General features: G+C 45.9%; 1 protein-coding gene across 8 annotated transcripts in view; it reads right to left on the bottom strand.

The window, feature by feature from the left end:
- ADAM22 (ADAM metallopeptidase domain 22) overlaps nucleotides 1–22549 on the bottom strand; it is a 390621-nt gene that overhangs the window by 187941 nt on the left and 180131 nt on the right. For all 8 annotated transcript variants that reach the window (XM_040352431.1, XM_040352432.1, XM_040352434.1 and 5 more), the window contains exon 5: nucleotides 10475–10557. In XM_040352431.1, coding sequence (XP_040208365.1) covers nucleotides 10475–10557 — 83 coding nt within the window. The remainder of the gene's footprint in view (nucleotides 1–10474; nucleotides 10558–22549) is intronic.

Here is a 22549-nt window from a genome sequence, read left to right as displayed (position 1 = left end):
GTGCTATTTTGGCATTTTATGGCCTTCGAAACTGTGAGGCCCCGTACACACGGCCGAGGAACTCGACGTGCCAAACACGTCGAGTTCCTCGTCGAGTTCAGGGATGAAGCCGCCGAGGAGCTCGGCGGGCCGCCTTCTCCCATAGAACAACGAGAAAATAGAGAACATGTTCTCTATTTTCTCGACGAGTTCCTCGGCGGCTCCATCGGGCCAAAAGTGTACAGACGACAGAGTTTCTCGGCAGAATCCGGGTTTGACCGAGTTTCTCGGTGAATTCTGGCGAGAAACTCTGTCGTGTGTACGAGGCCTGATAAGTAGTGAGGAGTGAAATCAAAAATGTCTGCCCTTAGAAATCCTGAAGGCGGTGATTGGTTTTCGGGGCCCTGTACGCGGCTAGGCTCCCAAAAAGTCCCACACATGTGGTATCCCTGTACTCAGGAGAAGCAGCAAAATGTATTTTGGGGTGCAATTACACATATAACCATGGCATGTTTGAGCAATATATCATTTAGTGACAACTTTTTGCAAATTTATTTTTTTTGGTCATTATTCAATAATTTGGGGCAAAAAACAAAAAATATTCAATGGGCTCAACATGCCTCTCAGCAAATAGCTTGTGGTGTCTTCTTTCCAAAATGGGGTCATTTGGGGGGGGTTGTGTGCCATCTTGGCATTTTATGGCCTTCAAAACTGTGATAGGTAGTGATAGGTAGTGAGGAGTGAAATTAAAAAATGTCTGCCCTTAGAAATCCTGAAGGTGGTGATTGGTTTTCGGGGTCCCGTACGCGGCTAGGCTCCCAAAAAGTCCCACACATGTGGTATCCCTGTACTCAGGAGAAGCAGCAGAATGTATTTTGAGGTGCAATTCCACATATAACCATGGCATGTGTGAGCAATATATCATTTAGAAAAAAAAAATTTATGTCATTATTCAATCACTTGGGACCAAAAAAAAAAAAAAATATTCAATGGACTCAACATGCCTCTCAGCAATTTCCTTGGGGTGTCTACTTTCCAAAATGGGGTCATTTGGGGGGGGGGGGGGTTGTACTGCCCTGCCATTTTAGCACCACAAGAAATGAGATAGGCCAGGGATCCTCAAACTACGGCCCTCCAGCTGTTGCAGAACTACACATCCCATGAGGCATTGTAACACATTGACATTCACAGACATGACTAGGCATGATGGGAATTGTAGTCCCTGAACAACTGGAGGGCCGTAGTTTGAAGACCCCTGAGATAGGCAGTCATAAATTAAAAGCTGTGTAAATTCCTGAAAATGTACCCTAGTTTGTAGATGCTATAACTTTCGTGAAAACCAATAAATATACACTTATTGCGATTTGTTTTTACTAAAGAGATGTGGCTGAATACTTTTTGTCCTAAATGTATGACTAAAATTGAGTTTATTAGATTTTTCTTATAACAAAAAGTAGAAAATATATTTTTTTCTCTGTTTATATCGCCAAAAATAAAAATCGCAGAGGCAATCAAATACTATCAAAAGAAAGCTCTATTTGTGGGAAGAAAAGGACAAAAATTTGGTTTGGGTACAACATTGCATGACTGCGCAATTACCAGTTAAAGCAGCGCAGTGCCAAATTGTAAAAACACCTTGGGCCAGATTCACGTAGATGGGCGTATTTGTGGGCGGGCGTAACTTATTTGATTTACGTTACGCCGCCGCAAGTTTATCAGGCAAGTGCTTTATTCACAAAGCAGTTGCCTGTAAAGTTGCGGCGGCGTAGCGTAAATCACCCGGCGGAATTCAAATTCAGCGGGTAGGGGGCGTGTTTCATTTAAATGAAGCGCGTCCCCGCACAGAACGAACTGCGCATGCGCCGTCCCTAAAATATCCCGGCGTGCATTGCTTTAAATGACATCGCAAGGACGTCATTGGTTTTGACATGGACGTAAATCGGCGTAACGACTCATTTGCATATTCTATGCCGAACTCGACGGAAGCGCCACCTAGCGGCCAGCGTAAATATTGCACCCTAAGATACGACGGCGCAGGCTGTCGTATCTTAGGCATGTTTAAGTGTATCTTAGTTTGAGCATACACTTAAACATACGACGGGCTTAGATTCGGAGTTACGTCGGCGTATCTACTGATACGCCGGCGTAACTCTTTGTGAATCCGGCCCTATGGGTCCTTAAGCTGCATATTGGTCTTAAGTGGTTAAAGCTGAATTAAACCCTCCTATCCTTTACAGCCAAGGAAGCTCCTTCTGCAACTGCCATGGTGCTGTACATGTGATCAGTTTTGACAGCAGCCATTTGATGGTTCAGTTGAGGACACAAACAAATGTGACAGTTAGCAACCCCCAACATTCCAGGAATGTAACAGTTTAAAAAAAAAAATTAAATCTATTAGGTAGATTCACAAAGAGTTAGGCCGGCTTATCAGTAGATAAGCCGACCTAACTCAGAATCTACGCCGACTTATGTTTAAGTGTATGCTCAAACAGAGATACGCTTAAACATATCTAAGATAGGAAGGCTTGCGCCGTCCTATCTTAGGTTGCAATATTGAGGCTGGCCGCTAGGTGGCGCTTCCATTGCGGTCGGCGTAGAATATGTAAATTAGTAGATACGCCGATTCACGAACGTACGCCTGGCCGCCGCAGTACATTTACGCTGTTTCCGTAAGGCATTATCAGGCCTAAAGTTATTCCATCTAATAGATGGAATAGTAATGTTAAAGTATGGCCGCCGTTCCCGCTTCGAAATTCGAAATTTTTACGTTGTTTGCGTAAGTCGTCCGTGAATAGGGATTTACGTAGTTTACGTCCACGACTAAATCAATAGGCCCGTTCGGCGTACTTAGCCGCAATGCACACTGGGAAATGTAGGCGCCCGGCACATGCGCAGTTTAAAAAAAAACATCAAAAACGTAAGGTCAAGCCCCATTAACGTAAAACACGCCCCCTTAGACACATTTGAATTAGGCGCCCTTACGCCCGCCCGCTTTAGGCTACGCCGCCGGAACTTAGCAGGCAAGTGCTTTGAGAATCAAGTACTTGCCTAGCTAACTTACGGCGGCGTAGCCTAAACACGCTAAGCTACACCGCCGCAAGTTTATTTCAATCTACCTGAATCTACCTAAATGTATTTAGTTCTGCTTTATGATTTACTGCTGTTCAGGGGCTTTGGGCTTAAGAAAAATGGCAGCCTCCAGAAAGAAGAAACTGGAACAATGCTGGAGGCAATTTACAGCACACATTCATTTTGGTAGCATAATTATTCATGTGGAGTGTATGTTCCTTGCTAAAGAACAGGGGCGGCCCAACTATTAATGGCACATGGGTACCGTTCCCCCTTTTCCATCGCCGCCTCCCCCATCCATGCATTTGGCACCTTGCAGGACGCTGGATGCATGAATGACAATGGCAGGGGTGTTTTTTTGAAGCACCTAATTAGAGCCAGAGACTCTAATAGGCTTCAAAATAGGATGGGCTCGGGTCGCAGAGAGTGTGCTCCGAGCCCAACCAGGTGTGTTAACAGCAAATTAATATTTGCTATTGTAACTCTGATCCTCCTCCCGGCCAATCAGGAAGCAGGTTTTGAGACCCATCACCAGACTGGCTGAAAGGACAGGCGATCCTATTGGACGCCTAGGAGGAGGGGAGGAGCTGCACGCTGGAAGCTGCCAATGGAGGAGAGGACACAGAGTCGCTGCCCGCCTAGATGGAGTAAGTGCCGGACTGACCCGGGGGGGGGGGGGGGGGGGGGGTCTTGCCTATTTTCTTAAAAAATGAAAAAAGTACTGGCAGTAAAAACAATGGGCAACATCAATAAAGTCACAGCTCTTGCTTCAGTTATTATGCTGAAGTTCGCTAATCTGTCGCACAAATGAAGCAGATTTATCCTAATGTTGCACAACATGTGATACATTTTTTATATCACTTTGCACTATTTGTTTTCCCAGATCAGAAAGGGTGGAAGATTTTCCATCATACAAATACAAAACAGCTCTCAGAAAAGCATTTAAGAAGTCATTTTCAGATAATTGTGCCTGGTTAAAAAATGGCCCACATCACTTTTAAATCGGTAATAGATCATTGTGTGGATTATGTCGCAATCTAGTTTATAACACTTTAGACAAATGTGTGCAAATGGGCAGACTTTGGCAGATTAATCTCAGATATTTCAAAACAAGAAAGTGGCCTGACATTGGCAAACATTCAACCAACTAAATGATTTACACATTTGCATGGTGCGACTTAGAGCACAACTGTGTTCCTATATCACCCTCTATGTTCCTAAAATTACAATTGCATTCAAATAAAGTACCAGCAGAGGGCAGCATTGCGCCACCTATTAATGCGCAGGGCCTGGTACGATATAATTGTGTCCTAATTTAATTGTAGCAAAGTCTGACATGTCACATAACACAAGATCCTCGAGGATAAAGATTTGTACTGGTAGACATGATTTTTCAGGGGGGGGGGAGAAGAGTGTGCAGATTAGAGCGGAATTCTTTTTTTTTATAAGGGGGAGGGGAAGTTATCGTGAGAGGGGAATGTAGGGGAGATTAATTCTTGAAAGGGGTATTTTGCACTCTCCGGTCCCCTGAACTCTATTGCATTACATTCTCCTGACCCCTTATGAACTCTATTGCATTACATACTCCTGACCCCTTATGAACGCTATGCATTACATACTCCTGACCCCTTATGAACACTATGCATTACATACTCCTGACCCCTTATGAACGCTATGCATTACATTCTCCTGACCCCTTATGAACGCTATGCATTACATACTCCTGACCCCTTATGAACGCTATGCATTACATTCTCCTGACCCCTTATGAACGCTATGCATTACATACTCCTGACCCCTTATGAACACTATGCATTACATACTCCTGACCCCTTATGAACGCTATGCATTACATTCTCCTGACCCCTTATGAACGCTATGCATTACATACTCCTGACCCCTTATGAACGCTATGCATTACATTCTCCTGACCCCTTATGAACGCTATGCATTACATACTCCTGACCCCTTATGAACGCTATGCATTACATACTCCTGACCCCTTATGAACACTATGCATTACATTCTCCTGACCCCTTATGAACGCTATGCATTACATACTCCTGACCCCTTATGAACACTATGCATTACATTCTCCTGACCCCTTATGAACACTATGCATTACATACTCCTGACCCCTTATGAACGCTATGCATTACATACTCCTGACCCCTTATGAACACTATGCATTACATACTCCTGACCCCTTATGAACGCTATGCATTACATTCTCCTGACCCCTTATGAACGCTATGCATTACATACTCCTGACCCCTTATGAACGCTATGCATTACATTCTCCTGACCCCTTATGAACGCTATGCATTACATACTCCTGACCTCTTATGAACGCTATGCATTACATTCTCCTGACCCCTTATGAACGCTATGCATTACATACTCCTGACCCCTTATGAACGCTATGCATTACATACTGCTGACCCCTTATGAACGCTATGCATTACATACTCCTGACCCCTTATGAACCCTATGCATTACATTCTCCTGACACCTGCACTCTGTGCATTACACCAGGGGTCGTCAACCCCCGATCCGAGGCCCAAAAGCCGGGCCGCACCTCCTCTCCGGCCAGACACATTGGCAGGCCGTACCGCTGCTATATCCGGGGAGATCCATTAGAAATTCAGTTGCCCAAGCAGATGACGCAATCTCTCTGCGCTACGCAGAGGTGCGCCGCTGTCCCGCCCTAACATACGGGGCTGAAAGGCTAAGCTACACAGAGGCGCAGCCGCCCGATGAGAGCAGAGAGAGAGAATTACGTCATCTCTCCGCCCACCCGCTCTATGCATTCCCCCTCACATTCCCGGGCTGAGACTGTGTAAGTACAGTGGGCACTGCTGAGGGACTTTTATATTGTTGTATAATGGCACATTTCTTTTTATACTGGGACATTTATAAAAAATGTTATACTCGGACATTTAATCATTTTTTTATACTGGGACATTGATTAAATGTCCCAGTATAAAAAAATTATTAAATGTCCAAGTATAAAAAAAAAATTAAACGTCCCAGTATAAAACAACGATTTAATCATTTTTTTATACTGGGATATTTAATCATTTTTTTATAATGGGACATTTTAATAATATTTTTACTCTGGGACATTTCGGATGTGATTTGCACCGCACTGCAGTGCACATCACATGCGATCTCTGTGCGATGCAATTTCAGCCATACAAATTGTATGGCTGAATTCACATCAAACTCGAAATTTCAAAAACGTTGTCTTATTTCATGATTTAAAACGTTGTTTTTTTTCATCACATAAAGTGATGGTGTGTACGCGGCATAAGGCGTATGTCCTCGTAAGTGGAAGTGGGCGTGAGCCATGCAAATAAGGCGTGACCCCATGCAAATGATGGGCTGAGTCTCAGACAGATACGTATATTGAACGGCGCATGCGCCGTCCCATGGACGCAACCCAGTGTGCATGCTCAGAATCATGTCGGAACTACTCCCTTAGGCCCCGTACACACGAGGGGATATGTCTGATGAAAACGGTCCGCGGACCCTTTTCATCGGACATGTCCGCTCGGAGATTTCTGTCTGATGGTTGTACACACCATCAAACAGAAATCCGGGCGGACAGTATACGCGGTGACGTGGCCGCGCCATCGCAGCGACGATGACGCGGCGACGAGTGCGACCCTGGAAGGTAAATGATCCACTCATGCGTCGAATCACTTCGACGCATGCAAGGGCTTTCGGCCGAGTGGACATGTCCGGTGAGTCGTACAGACGACCAAACATGTCCGACGGACAGACTGCCAGCGGACATGTTTCTTAGCATGCTAAGAAACATTTGTCCGCTGGAAACCTGTCCGATCCGCCGGACAATTGTCCGGTCAGCCGTACACACGACCGAACATGTCCGCGGAAACTGGTCCGCCGGACCAGTTTCAGCAGACATGTTCGGTCGTGTGTACGAGGCCTAAGATACGACGGATCACTGCCTACGACGTTAACGTAACCTACGCCTAGTCATATTCACGTCCTACGGTCCCTGGTGCAGCCATTTGCATGGATGCTGCTGACTTGCACCTGCTTTATGGGGCATAACTTTACGCCGGACGTAAGACTTTACGCGCACTGCGTCGGACGGACGTACGTTCGAGAATCGGCGTATCTCCCTCATTTGCATATGTGAATAGAAAATCAACGGGTGCGCCAAATACGTCCAGCGTAAATATGCGCCCACTCTACGCCGGCGTAGGAAAGTTACGTCGGTCGGATGAAGCCTATTTTCAGGCGTATCTTGGTTTCAGAGTGCGGCGCATGGATACGACGGCGCATATTTACACTTACGCGGCGTATCTCTAGATATGTCGGCGTAAGTGCTTTGTGAATCCGGGCCTATGGTTACTTCATTTCACACTATAGTATAAAAGGCCCAAGTGAATCCTATTTGACCTTAGTTTACAAATCAGTACTACCACATTTGTGCGCCCTACAACCGCTTTTAAAAATGCCCTGTGACACATTTGATATTTCTCTCTACGAAATCTATTGTAAAAGATCAGATGAAAAATAAAGAATAAAAAATAACACAAGAAAAGAGATAAACAGGACAGCACTGAGCATGTGCAAGATCTGCAAGGCTGAAATCCAGGAAGTCATACAGTCTGGCTTCATGATGCCCACACTTAAGATGGCCACGGTCTATTTCTAGATTATAAACTAACTAAATGCTCTAACAACCTAACAAAACGGACCTTAGTTTACAGACTAACTTTACTAGACTACATTGAGCTTGTGTATTACAGGGGTATTTATATTTAAAAAGTGAAATTGTGGGTTGAACTCCCCTTTAAGCAGGTGTCAGGGGGAGATTCTACTTTCCAGCACCTTACCCAAATATTAATTTTGGATGCACCAAACTTTACCTACCACTAGATGGCAGTATTAGCATAACAAACAGAAGCAGTGGTTTAGTGAACTGTATATAGAATTGTTACATAACATGACAGTTTGGATTTGTTATATTACACATTCAGCTGAATCCTTTTGTGGCTCTTGGCATTTTACACATTTTCTATGGCACCTAATCAGAAATGTGGATATAGGTAGAAAATATTGTTGGATGCCCTTTAAAAGCCAATTCACTATATGTATTCGTTGATTCATTCTGAAAAGCACCCCCATACACCTTGCAGATGAACAGATAAATTGTGTTGCCGTGCACTGCCAAATCTGGTACCTGCACCTTCTTTGGTGCCTTGTCTTGCATTTGGCAGTGAAATTAATTGAACTTCCTTAACTCAACGCACGTTATTGCACGTTACTAATACATGTGATAATGCACTGAAATGGTATGAATAGACCCTAAGGCCTCGTACAGACGGACGGACTGTCCGCTGAAATCAGTCCGCCGGACCGTTTTCAGCGGACATGTCCGCCCGGAGATTTCTGTCTGATGGTTGTACACACCATCAGACAGAAATCCGCGCGTACACGATCCGCGGTGACGTGGCCGCGCCGTCGCCGCGACGATTACGCGGCGACGTGCGCGGCCCTGGAAGGTAAATACTTCCACGCATGCGTCGAATCACTTCGACGCATGCGAGGGATGGCGGCCAATCGGACATGTCCGGTGAGTCTGTACAGACGACCGAACATGTCCGACGGACAGGCTTCCAGCGGACAGGTTTCTTAGCATGCTAAGAAATTTTTGTCCGCTGGAAAGCGGTCGGCTGGACAAATGTCCGCTGGAAACCTGTCCGGTCGGCCGTACACACGGCCGAACTTGTCTGCTGAAACTGGTCGGACAAGTATCAGCGGACAGATCCGGTCGTGTGTACCAGGGAGCATTTTATTTCAGATTTGGGTGGACACTGGTATTTAGGGGCAGGGCCGTGGATAAGGGGGCACCACCGGTCCTCCTGTATGGGTTCAGACCAGCAGGGTGAATTGGATGTGGGCAGGGTGGGTGATCGGCGTGGTCGCTTAAGGGGGGGTGAGGCAATTACTGGAACCAGTCCCCTGTATGGAGCTCTCTCTGTAGCAGCTGAAAGCTGGCTTCTACTCCTCTATCTCCCGTTGGGTTTCAACTGCTGCAGAGCGAGCCACGCATGGGCATCAGTTCCAGTAATTGCCATCCCCCCCCCCCCCGCCACACCAATCACCCTCCCTGTGCACCATGCATTTCCCTCAGCTGCCCAGTCCACCCTGTGTGCCCCCTACCCCATCAGTGCTGCCAGGCTTCCCTAATCTCCTTTCCACCAGCAACCAGCAAGTACACAATAGGATTCTTTGAGGTGGTGAGTGGGGAAAGGGTCCGGTAAATATGTCATATTTACCAACCCCCTTTTTATTCCTAAATGAACACAATGATTGACTGGTACTGATCACTCATTCATTCATAGCTGAAGCCTTGGCTGTATAGGGCCCTGTGTCAAGTTGTCTGCATGGGGCCCTGTCGTTTAGGGGGTTCTTAAGTGGTTGTAAACCTAGTTACACCACTTGTATCTCTATAGTGGTTGTAAACCTAGTTACACCACTTGTATCTCTATAGTGGTTGTAAACCTAGTTACACCACTTGTATCTCTATAGTGGTTGTAAACCTAGTTACACCACTTGTATCTCTATAGTGGTTGTAAACCTAGTTACACCACTTGTATCTCTATAGTGGTTGTAAACCTAGTTACACCACTTGTATCTCTATAGTGGTTGTAAACCTAGTTACACCACTTGCATCTTTATAGTGATTGTAAACCTAGTTACACCACTTGTATCTCTATAATAAGGCTTACCTGTAGGTACTGGAAATATCTCCTAAACCTGCTGGATTTTTACCATATACGCTTGCGCCAACGTCATCGGCGGGCGCATGCGTACTGAAGAAAGGGCACGATTGTGCCATTTCTAAAGGGCCCTTGCCTGCCCGCATGAGCGGGAGTGACATCGCACGGCTCCAACCAGTCACAGAGCCAGAGTCCACCGCCCTGGAAGGAAGAGGGGTGAAGATGGATGCGGCCACCATTGCGGGCTTCGTTTGCAGGTAAGTGCAACATAATGGGCTAGTATGCGATGCATAATAGCCCATTATGCTTTTACTTTGCAGGGGAATAAAGAGGAAGTAAAACCCATCAGAGTTTACTTCCTCTTTAGTCTATTTAGTGGAGTGATTTTCAGCATGTGTCTTCATCAGCCACTCATATGGATGGGATGAAGATGTTAGTGTTTGGCAGCTGGACTTCCCAATAAATTAGCTTATTCTAAATTATGGAGGATCTATCGGGGGATCGAGATACCATAATTTAACAATTAACGCCATGGCCAGGGAACAGAATAAGGATCTGTGACCCTGGCCTGGCCCCCTGAGAGGTGTAACATGCTAGGATGGTATTCCACTCTACTGTAATTGGTTACTGCACTTTTTTAAAAACAGGCACAGGATTTAACTTACTGAAGTCCGTGACATGTTGACAGGGCCACGAATGACCTGGGTTTTCCTCGGACGTGTCCCTGGTAGTAGCAATGCTCAGCGCCCTGAGAGAGAAAACAAAGATTACAATCACTGACTGTCACCTGTGCTTTTTCATCATATTAGAAAAAAATTAATAAGCAAGTCACGGAGGAACTGGTACGAGCAATGTCTCCATTTCCATACAGTTTTATCCGCCAAGCCCCACACTTCAGTAGACAAAATGGCCTCCGCCACAGGCCCTGTGCAGCGTGGTGTTTACTACAGAATGGCTGCAATCTGTCTACAAGTGAAGAGGTGTATGTGTAGAAGGACTGCGCACAGAAGAAAGACTGATGTACGGTTATTAAAATGGCATATTGTATACGGCAGCTTGCTGTGCCATCTGGCCAGGAAATGCAGCCTAGGCAGAGCCTGACTAAAATCAGTTCCTTCTTATTATCCGGAATGTGCTGACTGGCAATTAGCAGCGGCGGATGGACGCGCCGTAATACCTGTGATAACAAGAATTTAAATAGATTCTTATCCAGAAATGCTCAAAACAACAAAATGCATTCAATATTTACTACCTCGTTAAAGAAGGACAATTAGGGAGCGTTCCAAGACGCATTCTCTAGGGACGGTGTGAAAACAATGCGCTAAAAATGGAGCAAGGAGTTCTGGGTAATCTTGGACCTGAAAGTTCTTAGTCATACCTCACAGTAGGCCTTACCTGTACATTTTCGGACGAATGTTCATAGGAAAATAAGTTCACAGATGTTTGAAAGTACTTCAAAATATCATTTGCTTTTAGAGTCCTTTCACACTGGGGCCGCCCGTGTGTTAGCGGTAAAGCGCTGCTCGTTTTAGCGGTGCTTCACCGCTGTTTAAGCGGTGCTTTTCAGCCACTAGCAGGGTGCTTTTAACCCCAAAGAGGGGGCTAAAAACACCCATGTTGCGGGGCTTTTAAATCTTCGTTTCAGGCACTGCCCAGTGTTGCCAACCGTCCGTATTTTTATGGACAGTCCGTAAAAATGGGCACTTTTTTCCCTGTCCGTAAATGTCCGTGGTTGCGGGAACGTGCCAGTAAAAATAGCCAAAATTGGTTCGGCTTGCCGAGCATATGCTGTATTCGGCTGGTGAGGGGCGAATTTCACAGAGGCTGTGCCACGCGGTGCCGGCGAGTGATGTATTAGGACATCCCGCCAGGCGCGCGCGCCAGAATTTTAAATCTGTAACTAACCAGGAGGTTGGAGGAGCACAGCACTGGAGCAGGAGTCAGGACTCAGTGGCAGCACGCGGCAGCGGCGGAATGGAGGAGCCTGCTGCATCCAGGCAATACAAAGTTCACAGGGGAGTCTGGGACGGACAGAGTGACAGATAGCCCAGCCGACAGTGACATCAGGTGATGGTGGCAGAGGGGGATGGTGGCACCGCAGAGGGGGACGATGGAGGCAGGGGGAGATTGGAGGCAGGGGGTGATGGTGGCTGCGGTGGTACTGCAGAGGGGGATGGAGGCAGGGGGCAATGGAGGCAGGGGGTGTTAGTGGCAGGGGGTGATTTGAGGCAGGGAGTGATTGGAGGCAGGGGGTGATGGTGGCACTGCAGAGGGGGATGGTGGCACTGCAGAGGGTGGGGGATGGAGACAGGCGTTGTTGGCACCGCAGAGGGGGATGCAGGCAGGGGACGATGGAGGCAGGGGGTGATTGGAGGCAGGGGGAGATTGGAGGCAGGGGGAGATTGGAGGCAGGGGGAGATTGGAGGCAGGGGGAGATTGTGGCACCGCAGAAGGGGGTGAAGGCAGGGGGTGTTGGTGACAGAGGGGGATGGAGGCAGGGGGTGATGTGACTAAATAATTTGCCCTTATTATATCGAAAATAACAAAAATATATTTGTTTACCTTAAATCACATTGCTATTTGCCTATCGTACTTGTTTGTAGCCTAAATACTGAAATTTGCACCTAAAAATGTAATTTAGTAACTTTTGTGAAATGCCAATAAAAACCTGGCTGCGCCAGTAAATTTCGGGTGTCGTGCCAGTAAATTTCAATCTGGTAGGTTGGCAAAACTGGCGCTGCCCATTCATTGCAATGGGCAGGGGCGTTTTGGGAGCGCTGTATACAGCCCTTCCAAACCACCCCAAAGATGCTGCTTGCAAGACTTTTTCTAACGTCCCGCAAGCGCACAGCCTGAGTGTGAAAGCACATTCCGGCAGCATAGGAGGCAGTTTTCAGGCGCTATTTCTAGCACTAAAATGCCTAAAAACTGCCTCAGTGTGAAAGGGGTCTTAACAATTGATTTTGGAATGAATGGACTTTCCCCAAAGAAAGACCACATAGGTATCGTGTGTTTAAGAAAATGTTTCCATCCTGATCTTCCTCTCTGCAGTTAAAAAACGTTGTGTTTGCTCCACTAACGATTCTTAAATTCAAAAAAATGTGCAGGAATTTCTACCAGTGTATAGCCAGCTTTAGGCTACATGCATGCTGACTGTTGGGCCCCTGTGCATCAAATCCCAATGTTTTCAGGCTCACGACGGGCACATGTGCAGTGCCCAGGTTCACTACTACCAGCCTAACAAAATCTATGACAGGCTTAAAGGGTTAGTTCACCTTTACAAAAAAAAAAAAAACTACATATGTAGATATAAAAAATAACTGCGCATACCTGACTAAAGCTGATTGGTCCCCTTGTTATAAGTGTAGGCCATTTACATACCTCCCAAAGCCTGACTGAAATACTCCCAGGATTTTGCCAAGTGAGGCCTAGTCATTACTACTCACCTCCACCATCACAGGAGTGAGCTTTTTCTCTGATTGAAACTCCCTGACATGCTCTCTCTCTCCCCTGAAGTAGGTGACCAGTAATGACTAGGCCTCACATAACAACATCCTGGGAATATTCCAGTCAGGCTCCAGGACGTACATAAATGGCCTACAACAATAGCTAGGGCACTATTCAATTCTAGTCAGCGCTGCAAAATTTGATTTGATTTACAGACACCCCAAATCTTCATAGGCAGGTTTTTGGTGTAAGTGAACTAACAACAATGTTTCAGTTTTGGAGGGTAGATAATCTCTTACAGATTGCAGTGTTAGTTGAGGCCTTGTTGGGGAGATTTGCCCTCACTTCCTGTCCCAGGTGCAACATATCATTAGTACAGGATGTGAGGTGAAATCTCCAAGAGGGGAATGTATAACAATAAAACACTTCTTTTTTATTTTGTAGAGTAGAGGAAGGGTAGATCTCCTGAAAGCTTTTCATTGCTTTGTCCCTGTTGAAGATTTTCCCTAACACTGACAAACAGCAATATACTTTGTTATTCTCCTTTCCAATCGTATCAAAAACTAAAATAAAACAGGACCAGGGCTCAAGTCCTGCGGGAACGTGTGGGAACGGAGTTCCTGCACTTTTTTCACAGCAGGAACTCAGTTCCCTTTGCAGGACTAGAGCAGCCAAGAGCAGCCAAGCCGCCCGAGCCGATCCTTCACTAAGCGGCGATGCCCAGCTCGAGTCACTGTCAGGGGCAGGCGAACCTTAGTAATCCTTTATGTTACTGGGCGCTTCCTGTATATGGATTCATCAGTTAGTGTGCGGGTATTCCGTCACTTTCTCGATGCCGCAATGTCTCCTGGGAGCTTTTGTCATTGTTCCCAGGAGACATTGCGGGGGGCTGCCGCAAATTTTTGCGGGATTAAAAAAGAACTTGCTTCATATACAGGAAGCGCCCAGTAACATAAAGGATTACTAAGGTACAGTGGATCGGAAAAAAAAACATGCGGTTTAGTAATTATGCATATGAGCGTATAATTTTTTTTTTTGGTGGGGGAGTGGATCTTGGGTGGGAGTTCCCACACTTTTTTTCCCAGGACTTGACCCCTGATGAGAAGGCCTGGCTCGGAGTCTCCGCTCTAATTCATTCCAAAGGTGTTCTATCAGTCAGGACTCCATGCAGACAAGTCAAGTTCCTCCACACCAAACTCGCTCCTCCATGTCTTTATGGACCCTACTTTGTGCACTGGTGTGCAGTCATGTTGGAACAGGAAGGGGGCATCACCAAACTGTTCCCGGAAAGTTGAAAAAATGTAATTGTGCAAAATGTCTCCTTAAGAGTTCCCTTCACTGGAACTAAGGGGCCAAGCCCAACCCCTGAAAAACAACCCCACACCATAATCCCACCTCCACCAAATGATTTGGACCAGTGCACGAGCAAGGTCTTGACTGGCCTGCCCGGAGTCCTGACCTCAACTCGATAGAACACCTTTAGCGGAGACTACAAGTCAGGCCTTCTCTCTAACATGAGTGCCTGACCTCACAAATGCCCTTCTGGAAGAATGGTCAAACATTCCCATAGACACACTGCTACACCTTGTGGACAGCCTAATGGATGCTTATGGATTATTTTTTCAAAATAAGGATATAGTTTAGTGTCACTATAAGCACAGATTGTAATAGGTCATCATGAGTGCCATTGGACAAACAAAGCTTTGTGGAAGTGACAGGTGCACTTTAAACCTCTGAGATGCATATAACAGGAAACAACGTCTTCCTGCAGAGAATATAGATTTTCCTCCATGACAGGTTCTAAAAAAATAAATGAGATATTTTAGATCGAATTTGAGAGCTGGAGAGGTTCAATCGATTTTAGTTTTTTTTTCAGGTTTTCTAGAAGGCTAAGCTGACTTTTGGCGATCTTCCCAGCGTGCGGCAGAAGGATGCACTTCCTGTATACCACAATCCATAAAAGATCCAAAGCGTTCCTCTGTCTAGTTTCATATCTCCGAAGCAACAAAATAGGAAGCAGAGCCAGCACATGGCCAGGTTCAGTAAAGTTAAATACCCAGACTCAGACTAACCTTAGTTACCTTTGTGCTGTTCTCCTTATAGTTATTTGTACATTACATTATTAATCTTTATTTCTACATGTTTGTTTTCATGCATTTCTTTCACTGCTGCCATCTGCTGGCCAGAATTTGCATGCCACACGTCCCTGTTCTTGTTAGTAAAGTTTTTTGTATTCAGAGGCGTGGACACTTGCTGGGCAGGTCTCTTCACTGGGGGCAGCCATTTTCAGTATCTCCTCATGGCTGTGTGACTAGACACTCCACATTTTTGGGCTCGAGAAGGCATCAGTTTTTGACCACGCAGAAGTCACGCAGAAGTCAGCAGTAGTTAGCAGCAGCTCAGCAGCAGCTCTGCAGCCACAGCAGCTAGCCTCAGGACATATTCTAACAAGTCAGCATTGATACCACTACTACAGAACAGTATTGTATCACCGTTTGTTGTCTTATCTGGATTGAATAAACCCACGCTGATTTCATCTTTATGTCTGAGTCTGGATCCATCTAACCTGAACATCTGCCGGTCCTGTCTGCCCCACTGCTTGGATACGAAGGTAAGAAGTCACACAGCTATTATCAGTTATACCTTCATTCGCCTTCATGTGGGAACAGAACAGTCAAAAACTGCCTTAATGTCCACACCCCAGTCACAGATTCCCTCAGAGTTGCCACACTAAGGAATCTCCCTTGTAACAGGCCCATCTGCAGCGAATCTGCCCGGCTACAGTGCATGTTCCACAAGTCTCAGGGCAAGCACCGCATGTCCACAGTATCTTTACTGTTGCCTGAAAGCCCTCCACAACTCATCAAGCCGTTTTCTATATCCCATATCAACCTTTGCTCGCATAGCAGAACTGTTAACGCACACGGGGTCCCTCTCTAACCTAAACCCCCGCAAATCACTTAAAACACCTGAGGAACCTTGCCAGAGTGCCCCAGCGCAGGCGCACTGCAATTTTCAGCCCCCAATTCAAAAGTTTATTTTCTTAAAGAGACAGCGCACCTTAAATCAAAATGGACAAAAAGGACCTTGCACAGTTCCCCAGTGATGAAACAGAGCTAATGCAGCCTGATACTGATCACCAAGAAGTACAGGAAGCAGAACCCACACTTCCAGCAGACCAAGTCGTGCGACCAAGACGCTCCCTCAAACCGACAATAAAGGTCAGGGAAAACTATCAAACCACAAAAGATGAGCTATGCGATAACCTGGAAGAGCTATGGGAGCGAGTTTCCTCCCTCATGTCAGGACTTAAATCCTCTGGTGATACCTCAAGCTTACAAGTTGGCATCAGGCGGCTGAACACAGCTCATGAAGGATACAAGAGACTGTTCACAAGGTATATAACCTTTCTAAAAAACGTTAATAATGATGAAGCCCTTTCAGAACTGAGCAAGGCAGAATCTATAGACATTCAAAGAGACACCATGGTGCTGCTTGCTAAAGATAAAGCGGAACTCCGCATCTCCCATTTGCAAGAAACTAGATCACACAGATCAAATTCATCCAAACATTCCTCTCGGTCATACAGATCATCGTGCTCAAGAAGCTCAACCCTAAGCGACAGACTACTAGAGGCCCGCATAAATGCACAGCAATCCAAAGTCAGGCGTTCCTTCACTGAAAAAGAAGCTCTGGCAAGAGTGGAAGCAGAGGCCAAGAGGGCAGAAGCAGAAGCAGAGGCCAAGAGGGCAGAGGCTCGAATAAAGATTCTTGAATCAGAGATGGAAGAGGAAGTTGCATTAGCTAAAGTAAGACTACTTGAGCAAGCATTAAGCCAAGGTCTTGATCCAGTCTGCTCGCTACCACAGGAGGTAGAAGATCCAGCTGACCGCACCAGCGACTATGTACTGGAACAATTATCTGCATCACCCCCAGTATGCAGTACCGCCCAAGCCGGCAACATCAAAAACCAAACTTGAAAGAAGGAGACCTCGTATTGATGAAGGAGCAACAAACCGAAAGGATCACCTGGCCTATGGGACTAATTACAAAGGTTCTTCCTAGCAAGGATGGCAAGGTCCGAAAGGTGGAGCTGAAGATCTTCAGGAAGGGTGAGCTTAAAACTTTTGCAAGGCCGATTAACAAACTCATTCTAATATTACCCATCGAGAACGTTCCCGAAGGATGAAAAAGGACTGAACTCGAACTTCACAGTTTTACCCGCTATGGGTCAGCCAACCCACTATGTCATGTTTATTGCATTTCACATGTTCTTTGTTACAGGTTGTATTATATTTTTATGGACATTCGTCATAGTGAAATCTCCTTACGTAAATTTCAGACGGGGAGTGTGCTGTTCTCCTTATAGTTATTTGTACATTACATTATTAATCTTTATTTCTACACGTTTGTTTTCATGCATTTCTTTCACTGCTGCCATCTGCTGGCCAGAATTTGCATGCCACACGTCCCTGTTCTTGTTAGTAAAGTTTTTTGTATTCAGAGGCGTGGACACTTGCTGGGCAGGTCTCTTCACTGGGGGCAGCCATTTTCAGTATCTCCTCATGGCTGTGTGACTAGACACTCCACATTTTTGGGCTCGAGAAGGCATCAGTTTTTGACTACGCAGAAGTCACGCAGAAGTCAGCAGTAGTTAGCAGCAGCTCAGCAGCAGCTCTGCAGCCACAGCAGCTAGCCTCAGGACATATTCTAACAAGTCAGCATTGATACCACTACTACAGAACAGTATTGTATCACCGTTTGTTGTCTTATCTGGATTGAATAAACCCACGCTGATTTCATCTTTATGTCTGAGTCTGGATCCATCTAACCTGAACATCTGCCGGTCCTGTCTGCCCCACTGCTTGGATACGAAGGTAAGAAGTCACACAGCTATTATCAGTTATACCTTCATTCGCCTTCATGTGGGAACAGAACAGTCAAAAACTGCCTTAATGTCCACACCCCAGTCACAGATTCCCTCAGAGTTGCCACACTAAGGAATCTCCCTTGTAACAGGCCCATCTGCAGCGAATCTGCCCGGCTACAGTGCATGTTCCACAAGTCTCAGGGCAAGCACCGCATGTCCACAGTATCTTTACTGTTGCCTGAAAGCCCTCCACAACTCATCAAGCCGTTTTCTATATCCCATATCAACCTTTGCTCGCATAGCAGAACTGTTAACGCACACGGGGTCCCTCTCTAACCTAAACCCCCGCAAATCACTTAAAACACCTGAGGAACCTTGCCAGAGTGCCCCAGCGCAGGCGCACTGCAATTTTCAGCCCCCAATTCAAAAGTTTATTTTCTTAAAGAGACAGCGCACCTTAAATCAAAATGGACAAAAAGGACCTTGCACAGTTCCCCAGTGATGAAACAGAGCTAATGCAGCCTGATACTGATCACCAAGAAGTACAGGAAGCAGAACCCACACTTCCAGCAGACCAAGTCGTGCGACCAAGACGCTCCCTCAAACCGACAATAAAGGTCAGGGAAAACTATCAAACCACAAAAGATGAGCTATGCGATAACCTGGAAGAGCTATGGGAGCGAGTTTCCTCCCTCATGTCAGGACTTAAATCCTCTGGTGATACCTCAAGCTTACAAGTTGGCATCAGGCGGCTGAACACAGCTCATGAAGGATACAAGAGACTGTTCACAAGGTATATAACCTTTCTAAAAAACGTTAATAATGATGAAGCCCTTTCAGAACTGAGCAAGGCAGAATCTATAGACATTCAAAGAGACACCATGGTGCTGCTTGCTAAAGATAAAGCGGAACTCCGCATCTCCCATTTGCAAGAAACTAGATCACACAGATCAAATTCATCCAAACATTCCTCTCGGTCATACAGATCATCGTGCTCAAGAAGCTCAACCCTAAGCGACAGACTACTAGAGGCCCGCATAAATGCACAGCAATCCAAAGTCAGGCGTTCCTTCACTGAAAAAGAAGCTCTGGCAAGAGTGGAAGCAGAGGCCAAGAGGGCAGAAGCAGAAGCAGAGGCCAAGAGGGCAGAGGCTCGAATAAAGATTCTTGAATCAGAGATGGAAGAGGAAGTTGCATTAGCTAAAGTAAGACTACTTGAGCAAGCATTAAGCCAAGGTCTTGATCCAGTCTGCTCGCTACCACAGGAGGTAGAAGATCCAGCTGACCGCACCAGCGACTATGTACTGGAACAATTATCTGCATCACCCCCAGTATGCAGTACCGCCCAAGCCGGCAACATCAAAAACCAAACTTGAAAGAAGGAGACCTCGTATTGATGAAGGAGCAACAAACCGAAAGGATCACCTGGCCTATGGGACTAATTACAAAGGTTCTTCCTAGCAAGGATGGCAAGGTCCGAAAGGTGGAGCTGAAGATCTTCAGGAAGGGTGAGCTTAAAACTTTTGCAAGGCCGATTAACGAACTCATTCTAATATTACCCATCGAGAACGTTCCCGAAGGATGAAAAAGGACTGAACTCGAACTTCACAGTTTTACCCGCTATGGGTCAGCCAACCCACTATGTCATGTTTATTGCATTTCACATGTTCTTTGTTACAGGTTGTATTATATTTTTATGGACATTCGTCATAGTGAAATCTCCTTACGTAAATTTCAGACGGGGAGTGTGCTGTTCTCCTTATAGTTATTTGTACATTACATTATTAATCTTTATTTCTACATGTTTGTTTTCATGCATTTCTTTCACTGCTGCCATCTGCTGGCCAGAATTTGCATGCCACACGTCCCTGTTCTTGTTAGTAAAGTTTTTTGTATTCAGAGGCGTGGACTCTTGCTGGGCAGGTCTCTTCACTGGGGGCAGCCATTTTCAGTATCTCCTCATGGCTGTGTGACTAGACACTCCACATTTTTGGGCTCGAGAAGGCATCAGTTTTTGACTACGCAGAAGTCAGCAGTAGTTAGCAGCAGCTCAGCAGCAGCTCTGCAGCCACAGCAGCTAGCCTCAGGACATATTCTAACAAGTCAGCATTGATACCACTACTACAGAACAGTATTGTATCACCGTTTGTTGTCTTATCTGGATTGAATAAACCCACGCTGATTTCATCTTCATGTCTGAGTCTGGATCCATCTAACCTGAACATCTGCCGGTCCTGTCTGCCCCACTGCTTGGATACGAAGGTAAGAAGTCACACAGCTATTATCAGTTATACCTTCATTCGCCTTCATGTGGGAACAGAACAACCTTACTGTCCAAACGATCGCTCAGGAGATTGTTTGTCCCTGCATCATTTCAATCAATTTTGACATAAAGGAGATGCTATTTGGGTTGTTTCTGTTGAACGAGTCGTAGATAGTATGACTGAATCCCTATCCGCTGACTGTGTTGGTAAGTCCTGCCTGCTATAATGTGTGTGGCTTTTGTCTGAAGCTAAAATCCTGTCCATCAGTGGATCACAATCTCAACCACAGCCTGCTGCTCATCACATGGGGGCTGTAAACTGAAAGACTACAGCCACATGTCAGAGGATTCGTACTCTGTCATATGCATTTGACTCTTCAATATACTGTATCTATATTCTGGTTATTTGCAGTGGTGGCTAGGGAAGTTTTATGATGTGGGGGCACCAGACCCCACCCTTCCTTTTTGACCCCTCCCACTTCTCATAAGCCCCACCCATTATATAATTCACCCACTCTGTCCCCTGTATTCTACTTGCTTCCACCCATAGTGTCAGGAGTATACAGCCCCAGTATCACAGGACAGAGTATACAGCTCAGCATCACAGGAGAGTGTATACAGCTCAGCATCACAGGACAGAGTATACAGCTCAGCATCACAGGACAGAGTATACAGCTCAGCATCACAGGACAGAGTATACAGCTCAGCATCACAGGACAGATTATACAGCCCCAGTATCACAGGACAGAGTATACAGCCCCAGTATCACAGGACAGAGTATACAGCCCCAGTATCACAGGACAGAGTATACAGCTCAGCATCACAGGACAGAGTATACAGCCCCAGTATCACAGGACAGAGTATACAGCTCAGCATAACAGGACAGAGTATACAGCTCAGCATAACAGGACAGAGTATACAGCTCAGCATCACAGGACAGAGTATACAGCTCAGCATCACAGGACAGAGTATACAGCTCAGCATCACAGGACAGATTATACAGCTCAGAATCACAGGACAGAGTATACAGCTCAGAATCACAGGACAGAGTAAACAGCTCAGCCTCACAGATCAGGGTATATAAAGCTCAGCCTCACAGAATTGTCATGTGTACCAGTTTATCACTGCCTCTGTGTTCACTGTTAGTAAATATCCGCTCAAAAACCTACATAAACCTCACTGACCACACGTGGAAAACATAGCAACCATTGTAAATAGTAAAAAACTATATATTTTTTTACGTTCATTAATTATTTTACATTTTGTTCACACTCTGAACCTACCAATCCGGCGGAGAGATTCTGCAAGAAGGCACAGCTCTGGCCGTGCATTCCATCCGCGGAGCCGCAGGGTCACTTGCGGTTTCACACTGGCACAGAGAGACCGGAAGTGATGCCACGGCAGTGAGGAAAGCACCGCCCATGTCCTACTGCAGTGCCAATAGAAAACCTGCAACAAGGACAATGACTGCAATATGGGAGTGTTGCAGCACATTGCTTTGCCGCTACAAGGACTCCCAAAAGCAACTAAATGAAGCATCTCACCTGCAATCACCTGATTGCATAGACGTCACGCTGCCCATAGTGCACTGTGTCCGGTGCCCGTACACAGTGGCCTTAAATTAACTTTTTTTTGGGTGACTAGCTTGGGGGGGGGGGGGTGGTGCCTGTGTGCCCCCTATGGATGGGCTGCATGGGCTGTTGCTTGTACACTTTTACCTAGCACCTTAAATTTGGATATACCTAGAGTGTTTCTCAACAAAGAAAAATAAGCAGTACTCCATCTTAAAAGCCAGTAAATATTTACTGGTATTATCTGGTAGAAAGGCTATTGTGCCTGCTCCTCTGCAGTTTCACTTCTCTAGGTGCTACAGTATGATTAAAGAGGAGCTCCAGGTTCCCCCCCAAAAATTTAAAGTCAGCAGCTACAAATACTGTAGCTGCTGACTTTTATTATAAGGACACTTACCTGTCCTGGGATGTCCAGCGATGTCATCACTCAAGCCGATTCTCCAATCGACTTCGGGTGCTGGCATCTCTAGTAAGGGAAACAGGAAATTTTCTACTATATATGAGTGAGCCGCGCTACTCCTTGTGAATAGTCCCGTAGTCTTCTGGGATCCGTGATGTGTCCCAGGAGACTGCAGGAGAAGGGGGGACG

This window comes from Rana temporaria, chromosome 5, assembly GCF_905171775.1.
Source record: "Rana temporaria chromosome 5, aRanTem1.1, whole genome shotgun sequence".
In the NCBI taxonomy this organism is placed as follows: Eukaryota; Metazoa; Chordata; class Amphibia; order Anura; family Ranidae; genus Rana; species Rana temporaria.
Note: the sequence above shows the minus strand (reverse complement) of the source record. Positions and strands in the feature narration are given on the sequence as shown.